Source organism: Myotis daubentonii, chromosome 13, assembly GCF_963259705.1.
Source record: "Myotis daubentonii chromosome 13, mMyoDau2.1, whole genome shotgun sequence".
Taxonomy (NCBI): Eukaryota; Metazoa; Chordata; class Mammalia; order Chiroptera; family Vespertilionidae; genus Myotis; species Myotis daubentonii.
The window spans coordinates 42,960,540-42,985,380 of NC_081852.1; the positions used below are offsets into that span (position 1 = coordinate 42,960,540).

Here is a 24,841-nt window from a genome sequence, read left to right on the forward strand (position 1 = left end):
AAAATGAGGGAAGACTGGTGGCAGGGAGCTTAGAATAGAGTATTCTCCGAGGGAAGTTGAACCAGTGTAATTGAACTGGGAGCAAGAGAGGCCATGGGACTAGGGATAAGATTGAGGCATAATAAATACCTACGTTGAGTATGTATATACCAGTGTGTGTGTGTGTGTGTGTGTGTGTGTGTGTGTGTGTGTGTGTGTACATTTAGTTACATTTTGTTTTCCTATATTCCTGAGTAAAGACTTGAATATTCAGATGATTCTGCTTGGTTCACTCTACTTTAGTACATCTCCAACAGTAGTCTTGAGTGTTTCCAAAGAGAGGTGCATGGGATGGTTATAAAGGACTGTTAATTCTGAGAGCACCCCAGAGAGAATGGTAGATATAAAAGTACTTTGCTTATCCCTATATTTTAAATATATATATTTAATATTTAATAATAATATTCATAATTTATATATTATATATAAATCTGTATATAAATATATATATATATATATATGTATACACACACACACACACACACACACACACACACACACACACACACACTAGAGGCCCAGTGCACAAAAATTTGTGCACTGGGGCGGGGGGGGGGTCCCTCAGCCCAGCCTATGCCCTCTTGCAGTCTGGGATCCCTCGGAGGATGTCCACCTGCTGGCTTAGGCCTGCTCCCTGGGGGATCGGGCCCAAACTGGCAATCAGACATCCCTCTGGCAGCCCAGCAGCCCTCGGAGGAAGTCCACTTGCCAGTGGGGAGCAGGCCTAAGCTGCAGTCGGACATCCTTAGCGCTGCTGAGGAGGCAGGAGAGGTTCCCATCACCACCGCTGTACTGGCAGCTGGCAGCCTGGCTTGTGGCTGAGCAGAGCTCCCCCTGTGGGAGTGCACTGACCACCAGAGGGCAGCTCCTACATTAAGCATCTGCCCCCTGGTGGTGAGTGTGTGTCATAGTGACCAGTCATTCCCAGTCTTTCTGCTGTTAGGGTCAGTTTGCATTTCACCCTTTTATTATATAGGGTAGAGGCCTGGTGCACAGGTAGGGGCCGGCTGGTTTGCCCTGAAGGGTGTCCCGGATCAGGGTGGGGGTCCCACTGGGGTGCCTGGCCAGCCTTGGTGAGGGGCTAATGGCTGTTTGCAGCTGGTCACACCCCCTTCAGGGTGGGAGTCCCCACTGGGGTGCCTGGCCAGCCTGGGTGAGGGGCTGATAGCTGTTTGCAGGCTGATCAAGCCCCCCACAGTGGGGACCCTCACTCCATGGAGGTTTGGCCAGCCTGGGTGAGGGGCTGATGGCTGTTTTCAGGCTGGCCACATCCCCTTTAGGGTGGGGGGTCCCCATTGGGGTGCCTGACCAGTCTGGGTGAGGGGCTGAGGGCCGTTTTTAGACTGGCCACCCCCCCCCCCCCCCCCGCAGCGACAGAAGCTCCCAGCCTCTCCTTTTTTTCTTTTTTTTTCTTTTTATTCTGGGATTTATTTACCTTCTACAATTGAAACTTTGTAGCCTTGAGAGGAGCTCAGAGCTGGCCAGGGCAGGCGGGCGGGAAGCCTCCTGCTCACTCCAGCTCCATGGCCATGGCTGGCTGACAGCAGGTATCTGGGGTTTATTTACCTTCTATAATTGAAACTTTGTTGCTTTGAGTGGAGCTCAGAGCCAGCCGCGGCAGGCGGGAAGTTGGCTTCCTCCATCACTGGGGCAACCAAGCCTTCTGCTTGCTCCAGCTCTGTGGCTGACGGCCGCCATCCTGGTTGGGTTAATTTGCATATAGTCACTCTGATTGGCTGGTGGGCATGGCTTAAGGCATAGCGAAGGTACGGTCAATTTGCATGTTTGTCTTTTATGTGTGTGTGTGTGTGTGTGTGTGTGTGTGTGTGTGTGTGTGTATCCTCTAGCATAAATGAGGTGAACAAATGGGAAATAATATTAAATCTTGAGAAGGTATCCTAGGAATCCTTTTAATGTTTTATGTTTTATAAAGTGGTGGTCTGGGTCCTTTAATTATAGTTATTTCTTAAAAGTGCCATCATTGTATCAGTTTTAAGTGATTTTACTATAGGACAACATGGGTAGAACTTGCCACTTTTAAGGATCATGCCACAGATTAGTATGGTTTCAAGAATGGAGATGAAGAACCTCAAAAAGATCCCATAAAATCATGAAAAATTCAGGATGCTATCAAATATCTGCATATTTAGATATATAATCTGCTAGCTGCCCTAAGAGAAACTAGGAATATTTGACTATTAAATGTCTTTTTGTTGGTTTATGTTCCCCATGCCTCCTTTAGGTCCCCCTCACCCCTCCTGCATACACACTGCCCTGCAAGGTGGTGGTGTGGGTTTTTGTTTGAGTTTATTTTTATTGTCATCATCGTTATTATTTCAAAACAAGTGCATTCCCGTTGCAATGGGAATCTTGCCTGGACTCTGACTTCTCTCAGTCCCACTCCAGGGAAATTGTGCAGTCCTTGGCCTCTATTAGACCTTGGCAAATGTTTCTTTCCCTCCACCGTCTTTAAAAGAGCATGTGATATGGTGTGTTTTCTCTCGCTTAGACAGTGAGCACCTCTATATTCTGCTTAAGCAGTGATATTATTTTAGTCTATCATGGTCCTTGTCATTTAAATTGGGAATTAAAGGGAAGTTTCCCCCAAAGAACAACATAGATTTTTAATCCCCTACCTGGCGCGTGCACACACACACGCCAGTCTTACTAGCTTGTCATGAGCTCCCATGTAAGCCTGACCTTATGCCAGTTATGCCTTTAACATCCAGATCTCTCTTTAATCTGTTAGGTTCCACTAACTTAGGCAGGCTAGTAATAGATACTCTTTTTCTGTTCAATTCAGCCCTGGGCAGAGGTCTGTCCCCTTTGTCTGAAATCATTATCTTATTTCTTAAAGAATATTTCAGTGTTTTCTAAGAATTCTTATAATACTCATTAGATTAATAATTTAGGTACTTAAATTATTACTTAGTTTATATCACTTAGTACTTAGTTATATCACTTAGGGTTATATCACTTAGGGATATCCCCCCCCCCCTCACTTCCAACAACTATAATTTTTTAAATGTATGCCATCTGGTTCAAAATTCCATGTCTTTCACGGCCTCTGAACCCTCCCCCCAAGGGTAGATGCATTTCCCAGTGTAGGGCAAAGACTTGTCAGCAGACTTATTCAGGCCCTTGAATACATTTAACATTTTTGGTGCTTATTTAAAAGAATCAGAAGTAAGGAATTAGAGAACATAATTTCAGATTACTGTTTGGCAAAAAAAACACAAAACACTAAATAACATTTATTGCCTTGAAGAGGGGCTGATGACGCATTTTTATGTTTATGTTTTCTTATATTTAAAGAGAAGACTTAAGCCAGATTTACAGCTCTTGACTTTGGGTCTACTCTGTCTAATGTATTCTCTAGCTTTCTCTCCCCTTCTCGTTTACTGCAACTACCTTTTCCTGCTACTAAGACTAGCTCCCATCCAAATATCCTTCACTGTCTCTACTGATCTTTTTTAGTCAAGAAGAATATGTTTTGCCATCAAGCAGTTTTATTGGTAAAGAACAGATATTGACTACCTGAATCTACCAAACCCAAATTCGACTCTTAAAATTGTCGTTTCAGCTCTCTGCCACATCTCTATTTTATCTGTGTTTTACCCTAAATAACATAAGTGTTGATGATCCACCATTTATATTAACCACAGGAATGCTTTCCTCGGGGTAATTTAAGTATTGCATTATTGACAAAGTAGGTGAGTTCTTCTGTGTCTAACCTCTGATCTAGAAAAACATCACTGAGTAAATCATTAAAGATAGGATTGTGAAATAACATCATTCTTAAACTATGCCTTTCAAAGTTTTTATGAATATTATCTTATCCTTTTACCACACCCTTAAGAATTTGACATTGTAAGGTCATGAAGGCCATTACTCACCATAAGAAACTCAAAACTAGTCCAGGTAGTCAGAAATCAAGTTCCCCTCTTCCCACAGCCCTTTCTCCCATTTACCAGACCCTAGAATCTTACTGCTCTTCAGTAGTGGTGGTAAAGTAATTTCTGATTCATAAATAACTCACTTAACTCTTACAGAGAGTTCTGTTTTTGAGCGGAAAAAACATGAACTCAAACAAATGATTTCAAAATTTGTGATGAATTATTCTTATAAAGATCTGATATAGTCAGATGTGAGGGACATGCTGTGGTGTTGACTATAACACTGAACTAAAACATAGGGCTTCCCCTGTGGCTGATTGAGTGAATGGTCTGCGGGACAGAAACTCACCCTCTCTACTTTCCCTGCTTACTGCCTATACCGAGGATTCTACATCAGGGTAAATGATACCTTTTGGCTCTACTAAAGGCCCAAGGCTATTGGAAAAATTAAATAACTAGAAGCAAAGGTAAAGACTAACTGTTTAAAACTAGGGCACAACTGGCTAGCACCCATTGTTTAAACATGAAAAAAATTGTGATAGAATTAAACTTCAGGAATTGAGGTTAATTTTTAAAATTAATATTCAAATGAGATGAAATTAAAATTCATCTAAAACTATTGAGAATATTTCTAGAGAAATATCAAGGTAGGAATCTGGATAATGCAGAGGCACAGTCAAAAGTGATTTTATTACTATAGTTATAAAGTTAGCTATTATGGCAGGGCCACTGAATGACATGGTTAGTATTAACGTCAAGGTTTTCAGGCCCAGTTGAAGCTACTAGCGGGCTCTGCCTGTGTGTCCAGTTGCCAACCAGACATCTCAGATTCAAAATCTTAGAAACACTGTCACTCAGTGTGTACAGAACAGAACCCATCAGACACAACGCACCCCACCAATCACCAGCCGCCAGCTCCATTGCCTTTGTTCCTATCTCACTAAATGGTGCTGCCCAGGAAGAAAACCCAGAGGCATCCTTGATGCTCCCCTCTCTCCCCCCTTCTTTCTTGCTAAGAGAAAACCAGAAATGTGGTCCCTATGTACACACATATAGCTTACATCTGCTTGGAAAGCTAAGACAAAGAGACAAATTGAGTCAGTAAAAGATACAAATTACAGAATAAGTATGCAAGACCCCTTATAATTGCCAGTGAATTTTATGAAACCATTATGGCATAGGATTTCAGGAACACGTGCAGTCGCTCCAGGTGGGATCGCTTTGTGGTAGCCAAGGGTGTAACTGTTAAGGAGCATCCTATGGCTTGCTCTGATGACCTGTGGTTCACTAGTACATCAGCCCTGATCCTTTCTACCAAGAAAACACACATGCAAATAACCCTTCGTTGAAGTCTCTTTCTCTCTAGCCAGGTTGCCATTTGCAACTTTAATATTTTTATCTCCTGAGCTTCCCTAAACCACTGCTGTAAATGCCTCTTAAGGCTGGTGTTGCCTGTGCCCGCCTTTCTGGTGCTGTGTTTCAGCATCCAAGTGCTGCACTGCAGTGTTCCAGGGTAGACAGAGTTCAGTGGGTACTAATGCCTTGGTTGTGAAGACACCACCTCCCCTTACTATGACCCTGCAGTTTAGTTCATACCTACCTGTGGTCTGAGCCACATTGCCACAGCCATTGCTTCAGGGTTGGTTGCAAGGGTCTTTGGAATAACTAAATATTGAAGCACTATTAAATTATTGAAATATGCAACAGCAGCAGATCCAAGTCTTACAACCTTAAAGGAAGTTAGATCATTTGAGGCTTATTCAGTTTTTTATTTTATGTGAGCATCACTTTAGAAGAAAATACTTCCTCAGTTTTCTTCAGAGCACTCTGTTCTCTTACTGGGTACATGCCTTGATTTAATTAATCTCAGGCGTATTGTTCTGTTCATCCCAAGTGCTACAGCCTGCTTCCAGAGCAATCTCAGGCATAAGTCAGTGTCCCAAAGATTTTCACAAACTTGGTGATGACTATGCTTTTTGAGTTGGGAACAACCATTTCTCTTCAGTTTTTCCTACAATAAGATTCCAGGGTATTTCTTTATCTATCTCATACACTGTTACCAACCTTTTTGCCTTCTTTGTGTATTGCTAAAATGCATTTAGAGTACCTTTGATGCATTGAAAAGGTAGAAAATCCCACTTATGTGTAGTCACGTATTCAGAAACATCAGAAACACATCCAAGAACCAAAAACTGAGGGATAAAGGCCTCTGAGCAGTTGAAATTGTTGTTAGAAAATCCACATACTTTACATATAAAACTATTCCTCAAACCTTCATTCCGAGCCTATTTATTTTTGCTTACAGTGAGCAGAGGTATTCTACAAAAGGTATGAGTAGGGCTCCTACACACAGCTTCTATTTGGAACCCAGTAAGAAGAAAGATTTTCATAAAATACAGACTGCCACTGTGGCTTTTCTGTATTTCGGCAGACAAACTCACTCAATTGAGTAGCCCCCAAAACTACCAATGTAGTTCATTTTAGAATAATAAAAAGCATGACTAACTTTAATAATAGTGTACATGGTAATGACCCTGAGTCATTAAGATGGACTAAATTGTGTTCAGAGGAGGATATACTTTTTAAAACTTCCATCAAAAAGATTTAAAATTTTTAAAATATTTGATACTTGAAGGGAAAACAGAAAATTCATTTAAATTGGGAATGAACTTGTAAGGAAATGTTAATGTGCATTCCTGATCTCTAAGTTATTTTTACTGAAGCATATTTAATGTGATTGTCTGACGATGATAACTGATATTGGTATAAACTTTGCAGGCTTTTCTTTGTAGAAATTCTATGTGGTAGATGGGGCAGGTTAACCAAAATGGTAAAGTGTTTTGACCAAGATCACACAACCAGAAGTGGTGACTACTCTCCACTATCTCACAGTGCTATACCCTGTAACAAATACAGGCATACTTCATTTTATTGCGCTTCACAAATATTGTGCTTTTTTGTTTTTTGTTTTTACCAACTGAAGGCAAGACCCTCCACCAACAAAATAATTAGGACTTGCTATATTGTGACACTTGCTTTATTGCGTTATTTTTATATAAATATAAAAATATATTTATATGCTTGTATTACTAGGATACTGTTGGTACCTTCTGGGTGGGGTCCTTCGGCAGGGACCCTCTGACTGTTCCTCCAGCTGCAAAGTCTGCAGCTGCATGAGGAGTTAAGCTCCTGTGTGCATCTCGTTGAGTCCTAGAGTTGGCATGACTTAATAGTCCCCCACCTGAGGGTGTCATTGGTGTCTCGCCTGTTCTGAGGGAAGGAGGTTATTGCCATTCTTACACAGCAGGAGGAAACTCTTCCTGTTGCCCTTCTAGCTGTTGCCTTTTAAAAACTTTCTCCTGAAGGACAATATATGGAAAGGAAAATACACGTATCATAGGAATACTGCCCAATGAGTTTTTGTAGTTGCTTTTCTTCTTTTTGTTAGAATGTTGCCCCATTGCCACCATGTACTTTAAAGTTTACCATCCCCTACACCTGTGATAATATTTCTGTAATAATATTTTTTTGTGGTTTACTCACAATTCCATGATCAGTTTCAAGTTTGAGGTAGGCATTTTCCAAGACATGCCCATCTAACCCGGAGCCTAACATAGACCCGTTCAGATATCCATGGAACTGCTGAAGAAAAGTGCTCTCTTGCTAGTTGTGAACATAAAACACAGGCTAACCTTTTTGCTTGTAAAAGTTTTAACAACAGATTTCACCAATAGTTTCTTGATTTCATTTCGTTCGGTATTTAGACGTGTGTCAGCAACTTTTCACCACTTGGTCCTAAAATCTCCCTGAGTCAGGAACAGAGAAACTAAAATGGAGACCTGCTTTTGGTGCTTTGTGCTTTATGTTCATTATCTAATATCTCACAACAATCCTTTGAAATACGGATATTCAGGTGCAATTTACCGACGAAGAAACCAAGTTCAGAAAGGTTAATTTGCCCCAGATTCTGTAAATAGTAAATGTCAGAGTGAGAAGTAGAATGTAAGTTTTTCAGATTCCACAATCTGTGCTCTTTTCAATAAAGCCCTACTGCTTCAGAGGCCAGAGGAGGATGGGGAAGTAGGAGGCTGGCGTAGGTTGGCTAGGGTAAGCCTTCCTATAAGGCACCTCATGTCACAGATTGAAGAAAAGAGTTACCTTGGAGATATTATCAAACAACATCTGTTCAGCACGTTTATTAAGCTGCCCTCAGTGCTCTGCCATGTTACATAAAAAGTCAGATAATAGGCTCCTGAAGAAATGTAATCTAGAGAGAGAGAGAGATTGAGAGATTGTATAAAACTCCAGAGCATTGGAGCACTCCAGCTGCATGGGCTTAGTAAGACCCAGACATCCAGAAACACTGAGCCACTCTTGCAGACCCTTGGCTGTCTAGCCAGGAATTGCCTTTAGCCTGTTTTGAACCTTGTATGGTCCTTTCCTGCTGCCCCCACTGTCCAGGTTAAACTCTAAGAATTGTCCCGGATGACTTATAAAGTGTGAAAGGGGTTCTTTAATGTAAAATGACTTCCCTGTGGATTATTATAAATAGTTATTGAAGGTCTAAGACAGGGGTGGGCAAACTTTTTGACTCGAGGGCCACAATGGGTTCTTAAACTGGACCGGAGGGCCGGAACAAAAGCATGGATGGAGTGTTTGTGTGAACTAATATATATTCAAAGTAAACATCATTACATAAAAGGGTACGGTCTTTTTTTTTTAGTTTTATTCATTTCAAACTGGCCGGATCCCGCCCGCCGGCCGTAGTTTGCCCACGGCTGGTCTAAGACAATGCCACAGTTGGGGTTTGACTAAAGACATAATACCGTCTTGCACTGACAAAGCCCTACAGCTTACAATGTCATTTCACATCTGTTTTCTCACTTAGAGGCCAGGAATCAGGAATGGCTTGTCATTCCATTTTTCAATGTGTATGAAATGTGAAATTACTGATCTCAGTTCATCCATGCCCCAGGAAAGGGGTAGAGGGTTCCTGCATTATTATTTGCAGAATTAGAAAGTCTAGCCAATTGGTCATGCTGAGAAACCATATTAAAACTATAATTTCTCAAAGTATTTCTACACCAAGATTTGTAATGTAATGTACCTTAATTTTTGTCAGTTTTGTGGACTTATAAAGCAATAATTACTTCACAGTAGTACCCAGATCTAAAACAAAAGTATATATTGACTAATGAGTTAATAATGTGACCAAAATTTAATTTTTTGAAAAAAGATTTATTTTCAATATTTCTTCTTTAGAAGATAAAAATTATTTGTGAATGATCACTTAAAAAAGTATGAAGGATGTTGTCACTAAAAATTGAGAGTAGAACAGCCTTATGCTTAATTAGTTAAAGATTGATTTATTGAAGCAAAAGTATATAGGCATTTAGAAGGAGTTTTGGCAACAGTGTTCACTCTCTTTACAACATGAGTAACATCTGGTGAATTTCAAAATGTAAAAATGGTTCTTTGGAGAATGACCATTCTAATTCCTTCTTTCTCTTTGTCTATCTAGTGAGAACGCAACAGAGGCAATAGCAGTAGATTCTAACAATCAGTCGAAGTCCCCCCTGGAGAAGTTTATGGTCAAATTGTGCACTCATCATCAGAAGCAGTTCATTCGTGTTCTGAACGATCTGTACACCGAATCTCAGCCAGACACCGAGGACCTACAACATTCTGATTCTGGAACAATGGATGCATCCACTTGCAATGCTGGCTGTGCCCAGCTAGGCACCAGACATAAGGAAAATGATGCTCTGTGTCTCGATATGAAGTCTCCTCATTCTGTAGATTTGATAGACTCATCAGGCTCTCACAGTCCTCTACCCTTGGCAGAAAAGGCCCTGAAGGAGCCTCCTCCCGAGACGAACTCTGTAGATGGAAGAGAGAATGCCTTGACTAATATACAGAAAGATCCCTCTGAACTTCCAACCACTAAACCTAATTCTGGGAGTTCAACGGATAGTTCCACTCTGGGATACCTTAGTACATCTAATTCTTCCCCGTTCAACCTCCATCACACCTCTGAGAGCGTGGAGGGGCAAACCACTGGACAGGAGCAAGACACAAATGTGAAAGTATGTGAGGATGGTAAAGACCATATGCAGAGTTCAGCTTTAGTAGAAAGTCTGGTTGCAGGAAAATCGGCAACTGAGACTAGTGAGGAGAACAGCAACTGTATTGTTTCTCAAAGACATTCATTCAGAGCTTTATCAGAAGAGGCTTGGGACTCGGGGTTTACAGGGAATTCGTCTAGAACTGCTGACAAAGAGAATACTTTACAATGTAGCTCCAGAATGCCTTTGCGCCAGGATTTAGAGGCAAGTGAACAAGATTCAAGGCCAAAGCAAGAGAACCATCTTCACTCACTAGGAAGAAATAAGGTGGGTTACCATTTGCATCCCAGCGATAAGGGCCAGTATGATCATTCCAAAGATGGTTGGTTAGCCCCCAGCCCCATGCCAGCTGTGCACAAAGCATCCAATGGACACTCTCGAACCAAGATGTTATCAGCCTCCATCAAGACAGCTCGGAAGAGTAAAAGGGCATCAGGGCTGAGGATAAATGATTATGATAACCAATGTGATGTCGTTTATATCAGTCAGCCAATAACAGAATGCCACTTTGAGAATCAGAGATCGATGTTGTCTTCTCGGAAAACAGCTAGAAAAAGTACTCGAGGATACTTTTTCAATGGTGATTGTTGCGAGCTGCCGACTGTTCGCACACTGGCCAGAAACTTACACTCCCAAGAAAAACCAAGCTGCTCGACACTGGCATCAGAGGCAGTGGTCACTCCCAAACAGACCCTCATCATTTCAGCCCAGAGACCTACGGTGGATGTGCAGCTTCCCAGAGAGGACAACACTGAAGAGCCTAGTGAAGAAATAACCTCCCCCAAGGAAGGAGACAGCAATGTTTCATCTGAGAAGAAATCTCAAGAGCCTGAGGTTTGCCCCACAGTGAACCAACCCAATCCAACCAGCTCCCCAAGGTCAGAGGAAGCAACAGCCTCCAGCCTGGCATGGCCTCTCCCAGCTCACCTTCCGGAAGAGGCCATGCCCGAAGGCAGCTCCATGGTTGCAGCTCCCACAGCAGGTGGGATAGCTTCCCCTGAACGAGACCAATGCCCAGCTGAACTGCCTGACGCAAAGGAGACAAGTGAACCTGAAGACTGTCCCCTGGTTCCCTCTACTGAGATCTTTTCTGAGGGAGACAGAGCAGATGTTGTGTCTAGGCCTAGTTCTTCTCCTAAAACAGTCAGAAGGGCAGAAAGTCCTCTGTGCTCAGAAAATCAAAGTGCCCCCGTGAGCTTGGAGCCTCCTGCGAGCCTGGGAAAGGCTGAGGAGGAACAAAGCATCAGTCCTGAGACCGAGACTGAAGATGCCCAGGAGCTGGATTCCGACCCGCTCTCCAAGGAAAGCAGCACTTTGACTAAGAAAAACCCCAGTGACATTGAGGAAAGTAAGGCAGCAAGTAGTACAGGAAAATTAGAGGAAGAAGGTGATGATAGAAAACATCCTTCAGAAAAAGATATGTGTGAACAAACCATTGACTCACCTGAAGAGAACTCGGACAAGAAGAAAAAGGGTAAAAAATGTCCTGAGGCCTCAGATAGGTGCCTAAGAAGTCAACTTTCAGATTCTTCCTCTGCCGATAAGGACCTAAGAAATCAAAGCTCAGATTCTTCCTCTGCTTGCCCTGAGGTCAAGGTTTCTAAAAATCCTGGTGCAGAATGTTCTGAAAAAGAAGAGTACCCTGGTGGAACAACACCGGAGGACTTTCTGACCGAGGGTCTCCACCCAAAAGCTATGGATGACACCGAAAACCCATATGTCAATGAAAATCCCTCTGAGAAGGATGCTGAGCAGGAGGGTGAAGAAGGTGGGATCATCACTAGGCAGACTTTTAAAAACATGCTGGCAAAAGAGGCCAAAAAAGATGAAGGAGATATTTTCCCCAACAGTGATCCTATTACCACAGTTGGCCAGCCCCTGCCTGGAGAGAGACTGGAAATCTATGTCCAGTCTAAGTTAGGTGAGAAAAATGCCTGTGACCTCTTAGAAAGTGTTCCATGTCCTTTCCCAGAGCAGTCAGAAGAGAAGCCAGGACCTGTTCCTGCACAAGACGTGGAGGAGGTTGTCAGTGAGATGGACAGTGCGAACGACCAGCATAAAGGTGATGATCATGATGAGCCATCCATCGTGCTCGCGTTGTCAAGCAGTGGAAGTGATGATGATGCTGGGCCCTCAAAATGGGTACCAAGGCTCACGAGGCAGACGTCTTCGAACTACAACCTGAGACATGCTCATTCTCTGGACTCCTTGGATACCACAAAAATGACTTCAGAAAAGGAAGCAGCACAAGAAAACCCAGTACCCAAGGACGATGAAGCTTCAGAGAGTGGAGATCCCATAGATGAGGATGATGGGGAAGCAGTGGTCGACGACCAGCCCAAGTTTATGGAATGGTGTGCCGAGGAGGAAAACCAAGAGCTCATCGCCAACTTCAATGCCCAATACATGAAAGTTCAGAAAGGCTGGATCCAGCTGGAGAAAGAAGGCCAGCCAACACCAAGAGCAAGGAACAGGTCGGATAAGCTAAAGGAGATTTGGAAAAGCAAGAAAAGGTCACGGAAATGTAAGGGTCCATTGGAAGCTCAAAAATTTTCTCCTGTGCAGATGCTGTTTATGACAAACTTTAAATTATCTAATGTTTGTAAATGGTTCTTAGAGACAACTGAAACCCGGTCTCTGGTGATCGTGAAGAAGCTCAACACTCGTCTTCCGGGAGACACACCTCCTGTCAAGCATCCTCTTCAGAAGTACTCACCTTCCAGCCTGTACCCCAGCTCACTGCAGGCCGAACGCTTGAAAAAACACTTGAAGAAATTTCCCGGAGCTACTCCTGCAAAGAACAACTGGAAAATGCAGAAGCTCTGGGCCAAATTCCGCGAGAATCCTGACCAAGTGGAGCCAGAGAATGGCAGTGACGTCAGCCGTGGCCCCAGTTCTGAAGACAGAAAAGAGGCAGTCAGGGAAGGTAGAAATAGCCATCCTTCTACGAGCTCACCTACTCCAGCCAGTACCCGGATCCTTAGAAAGTATTCCAATATTCGAGGAAAGCTCAGAGCTCAGCAGCGCTTGATCAAGAACGAGAAAAAGGAAAGCCCTTTTGGTCTGGCTGTGGAAGGTAAACAGAGTTGTAAAAGTGTGTGCATCCACCCTCTGATGTCCCCCAGGCATGCCCTGCAGGTGGATGCCTACGGGTTTCCCATTAAACCCAAGCGTGCTGATGGAACAAAGGGAAGGAAAGGGAAGCAGATGTCTGAAATCTTGCCGAAAGCAGAAGTTCAGAATAAACGCAAGAGGACCGAAGGTGGCAGCGCTCAGGACAGAAAGGACAAGGGACCGGTGATGAAAGCCAGCAAAGAAAAACGTATCGATGGAGCCACCAAAACCCCTGCCGCCAAGAAGCCAGCCGCCAGGGACAGAGTCAGCCACCTGCCCAAAAAGACATCTTTGAAAGAAAATAAAGTGAAGATCCCTAAAAAGTCCTCTGGGAAGAGCTGCCCTCCCTTCAGGAAAGAAAAAGAGAACACGAACAAAAGACCTCCCCCGTCCCCCGCCTCAGAGACAGTGACTAAACCTGCAAAGCAAAAAGGCGCAAATGAATCCTCTTCAAGGCCACAGAAAGCCGCCAGCAGGAAGCAGAACAGCGGCAAGGCTGGGGCCAGACCCTTGATGAAAACCCCGGAGAACAGTGCAGCCCAGAGAAAGCGAAAGCTGAAGGCAAAGCTGGACGCTTCCCACAGCAAACGGCAGCGGCTGGACGCCAAGTGATCCGAGGGGTGGCAGCCAAGAGTAAAGCTGTTCTATAGAAGGAACCCTTTATTTTGCATTAACTAAATCCGCTTTTATAAGCTTATCAAGCCTTTCAAACCTGCAGTTAATGGAGAACACCACAATTTAAGATGCCAGAAAATGCATCTCAGGTGGAGAAGGAAGCTTGCAGTCTTTCTCCGAGGCTGAGTAAGGGAAGTTATATATTATATTCTGGTTGTTCCTTGGGTTTTAAACTTGGAACCAAGCAGTTGTAGTTTTTAAAAGTACAGTGCCTTATTTATCCCTTTTGTGTTTAAAATTTACAAAAGCTAAAAAGCTGATCTATGTGATAAAGGCTTGTATTTTATACTTGATGCACAAGCACTTGTACTGTAGCCGAGAAGACCACCGTCATGCACATAAAGTAGCTTTCCAGCAGCTCCCTGCAGTCTGTACGTGAGCAGATGCTCCTCTCTACAACCCCAGCAGTGAACTTCCCTCTCTGTCTGGTTTGTCTGTTTAAATGATATTTGAAAGCTAAACCAAATCATTTTTATGGTATGTGGAGAATGCAGAGGGCATTTATAATTGTTGTAAAAGATTAGTATTTCTGTTACCCCTTTTTTAAAAATCATATTCATTATAGGTCACTCCTACCTTTGATCTTTTGTCATTTGAAAAAAAAATGGATTCTAAATTATGTGCCCATGAGACAAAAGGTATGTTACCAGGTATTGATTTTGGTTTATGACCTCTAAAAATTATTTGCAATACTTGTCCTTACCATCATTTTCATTTTGGGCCTTGAGCTTGCTAGCACTCTAACAAAGTTCCCCCACCCCCGCTTATAGCTGTAATTTGCCAATTAGGATGAAAGTGACTATGCTAATTTTCTTTTTTACCCTGAGTACTTCCATATTCAAAAAGAGCCAAAATGTTATTTCCAGTAGTAGAAAAGTTTAAGAGTGTGTGTGCATGTGCATTTGGGTACATTTGCCTCTGGCTATTGGCCACAAATGTCTCCTAACCCCAGTTCCACAGTAAATTCTTTCTTCCCCATGCTCTGTGCTAGGGGATTCGTGAACTGGGTGCCAAGGCTTTCTGTGAACATCCTGCAAACCATTCTGGCACTGGGCTCAGAAAGGTCAAAAGAGCACAGAGTTATGTAAAGGCCACAGCAGACTTGCAGTTGGAGGAAGCAGCTCCAGTATCTTATAGTGGCCCCACATGGCCTGCACCCAAGCTAATGTTCATGTGGAAGTACAAGTTTAGAATGGGGTCCATTCTGATTGGTTAGCACCGTACTCATAGTTCATGCTTGTAGTATCACTCCTGCCTTGGCCATGTCAGGCTCAAAAGTGAGAGCTGCAGTATTTGTAATTGATCATGTTTGCCTTTCCCAGGTGAAGCCTCAAACGGGTGCATTGGCTTTACCTTGGTGCCTATGACATTGCTCCATTATAACACCGTGTGTACTCAACATTTCCATTGGGCCATTCTGTAAAAAGGCCTAGTTGTTAAAGCCTCAACCAGTTTCTCAAACATGCTCTGTCACCAACACAGGCTTAAAAGGACAGCTGCTGCTCTGTCCTTTCTATTAAAAATTGTTCCATTTAGATTGTTTCAGACCAGTTTAGATAAACCCAGATGGACTTTTTTTATGCTTTAGTTTGTTTAGATCATGATAAAACAGGCCTTCTATCCAATCTGTAAAAGGCTTGCTGTTTATGTACAATGAAAACTTCTGATGATTGGATAGGCCTGGAAAAAAGCATTTGATTCATGGGAAATGGAGAGTTGTATTGAATTTCATAGATAGTGAAGCATATCTTCAGTGAAGCCGTGATTTTTTTTCCTAATGTCTCCTCTATCCCATAAGTCTCAATTTTTTTATATATATATATATATATCTTTGACTATGGCCAATGAAGAGCTACCTATGTTAATGAAACTGCTGAGTGTGTATGTTGGCAACCCTTTCTCAGCATTAAGTTGCACAAAAGCATTAATATGTTTTGAGTAAGTTCATTTAATCTTTAAAAAGTGGTTTTAACGTTTAAAAAAATCTTTATGTAGAGTCGTCACTGGATATTGTTTTTGTGGTGACTTATAGCTGAGGTTTGCCGATGTCAGGTGTGCGGATTCCTGTACATGCGTTCAAGATGCCCCCTTAGCTGCACATAGATGACCTTGGAAGGGTGCTTGCATTATGTTAGAGAGAGGTGTGAGGCAGTAGGTGGGTGGAACTATTCCAGTTCCAGATTTATAATTCATTCCATTACTTTTCTACATTCTTTTTCTTTTGTAAAAGTTCACTTCAAGATAATAGCCTTCTCTCCCATTCTAAAAAGCATTTGAGAAAAGTTACCAATGTGTGTGTATGTATTTATTTATACACTTAATGCAGTGGATCATCTTTAAAATCAACTTACACTATAGTAGTGACTACACTTAAATAGACTGGGATTCTGCATAATTATGAGATTAAAAGTTTAGAATTATTTTTGTATTTGTTGAATCTTGTTTTTGCTGATTCAGTTAATTTTGCTAAGAAAGAAAGAAAGAAAATTAATTAATTTGAGGACTGTCTCCAGAAGGCCTTTTTACGCTTAAAGCCGATGCTGTCCCCCAGATACCTCCAAGCCCAGGCTTTGATGTTGACTCAAGTCTCCCCTTGTCCCCCCTCTCTTGCAAAGACCTCCTTCTCATAGCCATTGCCACAGTATGGCTTGCCACCAGATGCAAAGTCAGTCTGTCCCACATTCTAGATTCCAGATCAGAAGGAAATTCTGCTTCTGGGCCTGAGCTCAGTGAAGTGATTGTCCTAATGGAGCCCAAGTGGATGCCCAGAGACCACTGATAGTATCTCTTCGCTTTTGGGGAAGCTGGGAGATGCCGGGAAGCACCACTGAAGCTCCACCCAGAGCTGGGTCCTCTTCTGCAGACACATCTTCCGTCCCGTGAGGCTCCCTGGGCCTGGGAGGACGCCCTGAGCCTCACCCCCGCACTTCCTCAGGCATGTAGTGCAGCAGGAAGGCCGTGCTCCTTGGTTCTGCTCTTGAGCTTTCCTAGATAGGAATGTTATTAGCATCTGTTCATCTGCAGTTGCTGGCCCCTTCGATCCCTGAGGTAGCCAGTTCTTTTGTGTCTGTATTTCATTAAAGACTTCTACATGGGCCTTACCTTAAAGAAATAATCATGAGCTGTGGCTTCCATGCCTCATTGCTGCTGAGGTGATGTAGATAGAGAGGTGCAGTTAGTCATCCCTTCACATATGCGGTACTTTTCATGAATCCTCTACACATCACACACTCGGGGCAGGTGAATCTCTCCCTGTTCAGACAGGTCATCAAAACAACACTTCCAGACAGTTACTTTGAATTGAATTTGGGTCTCTGTCCTGCCTTGTGATGGAGTCTGTGGTGAGGGCGGGAGTTGTCACTCATGAGGGGCAGCGTTCCTGTTGATGAGTGGAGCTAAGAGCCTGGTAGGAAAGGACTGCTATGTGATGCAGGCTGGCGAGGCTCTGGTGTCACCATCAACAGGCCGGTGTTGTCATCGTCCCTGGGACTGGGCTGGCATTTCCCAAGATGCTGGCCCAGGAGCCACACCCAGTCCTTTCGGTTTTAAGGCTCTCTGTTGGCTTAGAAACAATTTATCAAGTCTGCAGAACGTGGGCTGGTTCTTCTTTTGTAAATAAAAGTTTATTGGAACAAAGCTACGCCCATTTGTGTCTGGGTTGTCTGCAGCTGCATTCCAGCAGAGTTGAGGAGCTGCAACAGAGACCATGTGGCCTACACAGCCTGAAATACTTACTGTCTGGACCTTTAAGAAAAAGTTTGCCAGCCTTGCTTGAGAAAATAATCCTTTTCCAGGAACAACCTTCCCTGATGTATCTTCTCCTTTCTTCTGCCTCTTTCCCTCTGTCCACTTCTTTCCTGCTCCTCCTTATCTTACCTCAGCTTTATTCTTCCTTTACATTTTTAAATTTCTTCTTGCAACAGAAGAGACAGGTTACATCATTGCTTTAGCACATTGAATACCATCTCCTGAAACTTGAGCTACCTTAGCCTCATATCTTCCTTCTTAGAATCACCCATCACAGTAACCAAAACGAGACGGCCTATAGAGTCAGCCTGTGAGCAAATAGGAATTCTAAAATTATGAGGCCTGGGCCTCATTTCACTTTTTCTTCCCAATCCTCATCCCAGGATATCCTTTCCGATGATCCTTAGAGAGAAAGTCAGGGAGGAGGTGGTCAGATAGAGAAACATCGATCTCACATCAACTGATTGCCTCCCACACACACAACCTGGGCCAGGGATCAAACCTGCAATTGAGGTATGGGCCCTTGACCAGGAATCGAACCTGCAACCCTTGGGTCTTGTGGGCTGATGCTCTAACCACTGAGATAAACCGGCCAGGGCTCATTTCACTATCATAGACCTGACACCAGCCTCACTTCTTATTTATTTTTAAAGTAAGTCAAGATTTTATTTCTTTCCAAATTCGTTGAGACTGCATTAGATGATGTTCAGTTTTCTGAACCTCACATTCATATGGAAAAAGTCTTCACAGAGGGGAAACAAAGACCAATCACAAACCCAAAGCATTGTTGATCATGTAATATTTTGGGCCAGCTTCTAGGAAAATAAAACTATTGGCACTGATTTTTCCCCCCAATCCCATACTCTTCTTTCAAATTAATTTTATTAAAGACAAGCCAACAAATAAAAAATGTGAGTAAGAAATCATGTTTATTATGTACATCATATCATGGTTAGTATTCCCTGTGCATGTCGTCAGGGGGGAAGAATAAAAAGATATTTGTATTTAAAACAGCAGAATTGGGAAGCCTTTGAGACAGCTATTAATATAATTCATCCCTTGAGCCTGGCTAGGCTCAGTGGTTGAGCATCAACTATGAACCAGGAAGTCATGGTTAGATTCCTGATCCGGGCACATGCCCAGGTTGTGGGCTCAGTCCCCAGTGCAGGGTGTGCGAGAGGCAGCTGATCAATGATTCTCTCTCATCACTGATGTTTCTATCTCTCCTCTCCCTCCCTCTCTGAAATCAAAAATATATTTAAAAATGTATATATAATTCTTCCCTTGAAACATCAAAACATACTACTCTGTTCTACAGTAGATGGATTGGAAAACTTTGATGGTCTGACTTCTTTAATAATAAGTCATATTCAGGTCGAAAACCAGAGCTCTGATGCTACTTCAGGCTCAGAGCTTTGTCAGGCTGTGCTGGGGACTGGGGACCACCTTGGGCACTTGGCAGAGGGTATCCTTGCTCATGCTTTTGTCCTTGGAATTGAGCTGAAGTTGGTCTGGTCCATTACCATCCCTCTGTCTGATCTTCCTTTTCTCAGTGCTAGTGGTTGACGCTCTGAATTTCAGAGCCATCCGTTGCTCCATCCTTCAGTTCTGTTCGTCTGCTGAGCACAATGACACACAGGCCCTCTTGCCTTTCGGGGACCATTCCATTTAACACAAGGAACTCAGTAGGTGAGCCATGTGAAGTGTGGGCTTCCCATTAAAAGAAACAACTACACACTCGTGGTTGTATAATATGCCAGAGATTGGGAGAGTGCATTTTGCTTTTTTTAAAATGGTTATTTAAAAAATATATTAATGCCCTAGCTGGTTTGGCTCAGTGGATAGAGCATTGGCCTGCAGACCGAAGGGTCCTGGGTTTGGTTCTGGGCAAGGGCACATACTTTGGTTGCAGGCTCCTCCCTGGCCTAGGTCCTGGTTGGGGCGCATTCAGGAGGCAACCAATGTGTTTCTCTCACACCGATATATCCCTCAGTCTTTCCCTCTCTCTTCCACTCTCTCTAAAAAATATCAATGGAAAAATATCCTTAGGTGAGGATTAACCAAAAAACAACAAATATATATATATATATATATATATATATATATATACACACACACACACACATACATACATACACACACATACACAATACATATTAATACTATATATATATATATGTATATATATATATATATATATTAATAATAGAGACCATATGGACCCCGACAGCCTAAATACAAAATATTTACTACCTGACCCTTTACAGAAAAGGTTTTATGACCTTTGCAATATGTCGCTCAAGATCAAATTGTGTGGCCTGTTAGGTACATGCTTATTTTTTTCATATAGTCCAGCACTGCAGCATCTCTTTCCTTTTGGATTTCAGGGTATCTTGTGAGTTCATCTTAGCACATGGCTGCTGTTTCACATTATCCCCGAGTAATGCTTGTGTGTTAAAGAACAAGAAGCCCTGGGCATCATCCCGTGCACCAAAAGGTTGCCCGTTCGATTTCCGGTCAGGGCACATTCCTGGATTGCGGGCTTCAACCCCACTAGGGGGGGTGTAGGATGCAGCCAATCTGTTCCACTCTCACATTGGTGTTTCTCTTTCTCCCTCTCCCTTCTCTCTAAAATCAATTAAAAAAATTTCTTTTAAAGAACGAGAAAACACCCCCTCTTTTGTTGATTGACTATTTGTGGAATTGTAGACATACAGCCTTATCTACAAGGACGCGTAGTTGAAGTACGAAATCTTAAACTGAAAGCACCCGGTCTTTGTCATGTGTGAGTCGGGCAAACTGGACTCTGGAGAAACGTTCCTCTGTGGCAGGGCTCAACACAGAGGGGGTTCCCAGTGCACCTAAAGTGAGGATGGTGCCTCCCCGGCAAGCACAGGGCGAGTCCATTCTACCCCGTGGAGCCCTCTTCCTGTGCAGTACACTTGCACGTTTCTCGCTCCCCGAGATGGGTCATTGTGGACATAAATGCATGGTCTTTGCTGCTTGGAACCTTGCACCCAGACCACCCATCCCCAGCTCTTAAGAATACCAGCATGTCAGCAGCTTTAGACGGAAGTTCAGGGCTCTCTGGGCCAGCGAAGCCACCCAGTCAGGCCTGACTCACCTCATCATGAGGAGCCGCCTGTGGCATCTTTGTCTCTTCCCTCTCCTGCTTCTGCCACCAGCCCCTTTCAGGGGGCGGCTTCTCCAGGAAGTCTCCCACTTCCAGGCACTTCACTGAGCATTTAGAGGTCATATCAGGAGCATTTTTCTCTCTCATAACTTTATTTTTCTTTTAATATTTAGCCATTGGGGCCCAGATGCTATTAAAATTGTCAACTTCTTCACCCCATTGTTTTCTATCATCTACACCTCATGTCTTGTAGCTAAAGCTGTAGTGGTTAGGAGCTAGTTTGTGGAAGAGATGCTAAACAGACAAGATTTGCATAATTTTGAATATGTATACCACAGGTCGAGATTAGTTTTAGAGCCACTATAGCTTAAGGTTATTAGTTTCACCAGTGGTTTCTGCATTCTTCATACTAGATCTAGGAGACTGTGGTAGTGTTTCAAATGCATCTATAGCGCCTATTTATACACACCACTGTGGAATTTATTTCACTGTGTAAGTAGTGATATTTTCCTGTTCAAATGTTTCTATAGAAAGTATTTATTTTAGCAAAAAAAATTTAACTGTCAAAAGGGCTTTCCAAAAAAGTGTTCTTTCTAGCCACCCGTCCTCCCCAGCTACTACCGTGCTCAGCCATTGAACCCCCACACAACACAGTGAAGGCAGAAAGGTCGGAACCCTCCCTGTTTTGGGGCAGATGGCACATGGGTTGGGAACCCTGCGTGCATCCCCCACTGTCACTCTATCCCAGAACAAAGTGGGTCTCCCACCATCGGTATGGCTGCCCCGGGTGTGGCGTCAGGGCTAGCCCCAAGCAGCCCGCCTTTTGCATACATGGTTGGTACGTTCACTTTAGCAGCCTGTGCAGGGAAATGAGCCTTAGTTGTAACCCCAAGGAAATCCAAACCCATACCTGTGGGATATGGAGAAACCACTTGTTGCCTAAAGAAAGCATTAAGCTGTATTTCAGTCTTTCTCGTGTTTGTGAAAGACACCTGTTCCCGCCCCCTGAACCATGGGGGATAAGCATGTTTTCTTTCACACCTTGACAGTACTCATGAGCAACTTGGCTTTCCCCCTTTTCTCCCCCCTCCCTCTTCTCTACCCCTCCCCTTCTCCCCCCCCCCCCCAATCTCAGCAAGCATCTGTGATGTGGGCCCGCCCCACCCCACCTATGGCTACAGGACAAAACCATCTGTTCTAAGATGTGTGCAACTTTACTTCTCAGGAGTCCTGGTCTGCAATTCAGAGCACCCCTAGACATGACGGAACCGATGCTTTCTGGTCATTTCCTCTCCCCTGTGCCCCATTCCTGGGCACTTCTGCTGAGTCATGAGTCTCATTCTGTTGGATTGAGGACGGCAGCTTGGGACTGGACCACAGGGGATTTTGTCATCCATTTGAATCCTGTCTTACTTATGGCTTCCCTTTGTCTTTTCCAAACAAATGAGGAGGACACTTGAACAGTAATGCTGGAGAATGTTTGTTTTTTCTATGATACTATTTGTAAGCAAATCTGATTTTAAGATGAAATGTGAATGGGTAACTAGGTGCCAGGGAATTTAGTACTGAACTAGACAGTCAAAACTTTTTTTATCTTTTGCAGGAAGAAATAAATTTTGCTTGCATTTCAATGTTCACAGGAAGTGATGCTGTAAATAGTTTTTTAAAAATATTTATTATGTGTGCTGTATACAGATTCATGTTTGGAGTGATGTCGGTTTGCATGTAGTATTGTAGAAGAATATATTTTGAGCAGTGGACTTCCTTTCATAACACAATTCACACATGGAGAAAGAACAAAAAACCAGCAGGTTGAGAGCTGTTTGGGGCATTTGATCTGTAATGTTACATCAAATCCAAGCTTTAACTGCCCCCTTTTCTCATCTGGTTATGTTATGTATTATATGTGTGTGTGTGTGTGTGTGTGATAAACTGGTCAGTGGTCAGTCCCAGATCTGCAGAGCAGATTTCCAGGTGTTCTTTCTGATGTGTTGCCTCTAAGCAATAAGATCCTAGGTAATAACATTTATTCCGGCTCCGTGTGGGCCTTGTCTCAGAGGATAGGGTGGGGGTAGAACAGCTCTTGCCTTGGCCTGAGAGGTTGCTGTACTTGAATATTTGCTTCTGTTTGTCTGCACGCTCCTTCCAGTCACAGAACTCCAGGAATGGGTGAGAAATCTGCCAGCACCAGACATCAAAAATTGGGCATAGAGATGGAAAAAGTGTCCATTTTCCATGAATTTGTAAGGGTTTCCAGCATCTAGTTGAGGCAAAGCTCATTTGGCGATAGAGTAAAAGTAAGAACCATTTACATTAGAAATTTAAATGGCCGATTTGAAGTCCTTTAACTATATCTGACCTACGTTGAGAAGCTGGCCCAGTTTCTGGAACCCTCCTCCGTGCCTGGGTTTGAAATGTCTGGAGCCCCCTTCTCTCTGGGGTTCAACCTTTTTGGTGAGTGCAGAGGGCAGCCGCTCCTCCGGGTCTCCCGGCATGCCCAGTTCCACAGGTGTCGAAGCTGTTCAGCAGCCTCTCCTAGTGACCGTCCTAAACTTTTACAAAAAATACCCCACACCCAAATAACCATGAATAGAATAATGTAGTTTTGTAGGCTTTTGGAATATGTCTTCTCTTTTGTATTTATGATGGTGTTTGGAATTTTTCACTAGTGTTTTTTAGATTTGAAGTGGGTGCATTAGGATAAAACTTTCCATTGCTGAGCCAAAAAGCCAGCAAGAGGAAAGAAACTGACCTACGTTGTATCATTGGGAAGGTGACTACTTCATGTGGTGGGAGGGCGGGGCGGGGGCGTTGTAGATGACGTGAGAGTACAATAGAATTCTGGCCTGAGGTGCCCCAAGTCTTATTGCTCTGTAATAAATAATCCCCTTTCTAGCCTCACTTAATCTCAATAGAAGCCTGCTGTTTACCCTCAGGGAACACGTAGTTTTCAAAATGGAGCTCCTCCAAGGTCATTGGCCCGTGCCTGTGTGCAGGCGTTAGTGGTCTTGATAAACTCATGGCATTATTCTCCCATATGCATCACGATATTAAGAAATGCAACCCAACCTGTATGAAAAGCACAGCCCAGGGTCCTACTTCAGGCCAGAGTTCATGCCTTCGAGGGGCCGGGGGCCCACGCAATGTAACTGAAGCTCAGGTGCCGTGGTGGTTTATTCTCTTCAGGGCCCTTCAGATGAATCCCGGGCGAGGGCTGCCGATCCGGCTGTGGATCCAGGGAGTTCTAAGATGAATCTCTACCGTTCCTTTAAAGGTCTTTCTGGTTCCTCCCCGTTTTGTCATTGCCAAGGTCAGTCTTGTAGTTGTTCAGATGTGCTCCTTTTTGCCGTCTTGTGAGTCTTAGCCAGTGATCCAGATGCCCAGGGAGAGAGTCTCCGAGGGCCCCGCCCCTTCCCCGTCCCGAGCGTGTGCTCCTGAGATGAGAAATTCTGCAAAGGGTTATCAGAGGGCCAGCGTGTATCTCTTGGGCCTGGATGTCCACTATGTTAGAGAGTGTAGGGAAATACTGTGTTGTTTATGGATGAAAATTCAATGTATGCTGTGAATTTGTTGGTTTGAAACATTGAAAATTTTTCATTAGACAATGTTTACATACCTCACCTGAAGAACCTTTGAGAGTGTATATATGAAATTTTAAAATATATTAAGTTGCTTTAAAACAATATGTATAGCTATAAAAGTTGGAGTTATTTTAACTTTGAATATGTACCAAGTCTAAATATTGAAATCTTGTGGACTTCGTGTGCTTCTGTGTTTTGCTTTCCTATTAGGCCACGTAGGAAACTGTGTTCTTGTTATTGGTGAAGGGTCCTCACTGAAACCCAAGCTTGGAAGGATTTCCTTGGTTGTTTCAGATTTTCTTGTTTGGTTTGAGGGGTGGGGTGTGGAGCTAGAGGATGTGTGGGAGGGATTACTCTAACCTGGACATCTATCCCATGAGCTTTTTCTAGGCGCCTATTTTATTGCAGCGTATTAAACTTCTTTGATATTAAAGCGTGTTTGTGTAGTCACTGAAGAGGTACCGATGCATAAGCAAAGCTGATGAGTGGCCAAAAGGAACCAAAAAGCAATACTTCTGCTTCGACCCCCAT

The 24,841-nt window shown here is 43.3% G+C and overlaps 1 protein-coding gene across 16 annotated transcripts in view; it reads left to right on the plus strand.

The window, feature by feature from the left end:
* Positions 1 to 24,743, plus strand: part of LCOR (ligand dependent nuclear receptor corepressor) — a 121,589-nt gene extending 96,846 nt beyond the window's left edge. For all 16 annotated transcript variants that reach the window (XM_059660944.1, XM_059660947.1, XM_059660943.1 and 13 more), the window contains one exon: positions 9,457 to 24,743. In XM_059660944.1, coding sequence (XP_059516927.1) covers positions 9,457 to 13,786 — 4,330 coding nt within the window. In that variant the 3' untranslated portion in view covers positions 13,787 to 24,743. The remainder of the gene's footprint in view (positions 1 to 9,456) is intronic.
* The last annotated feature ends 98 nt before the right edge of the window (positions 24,744 to 24,841 follow it).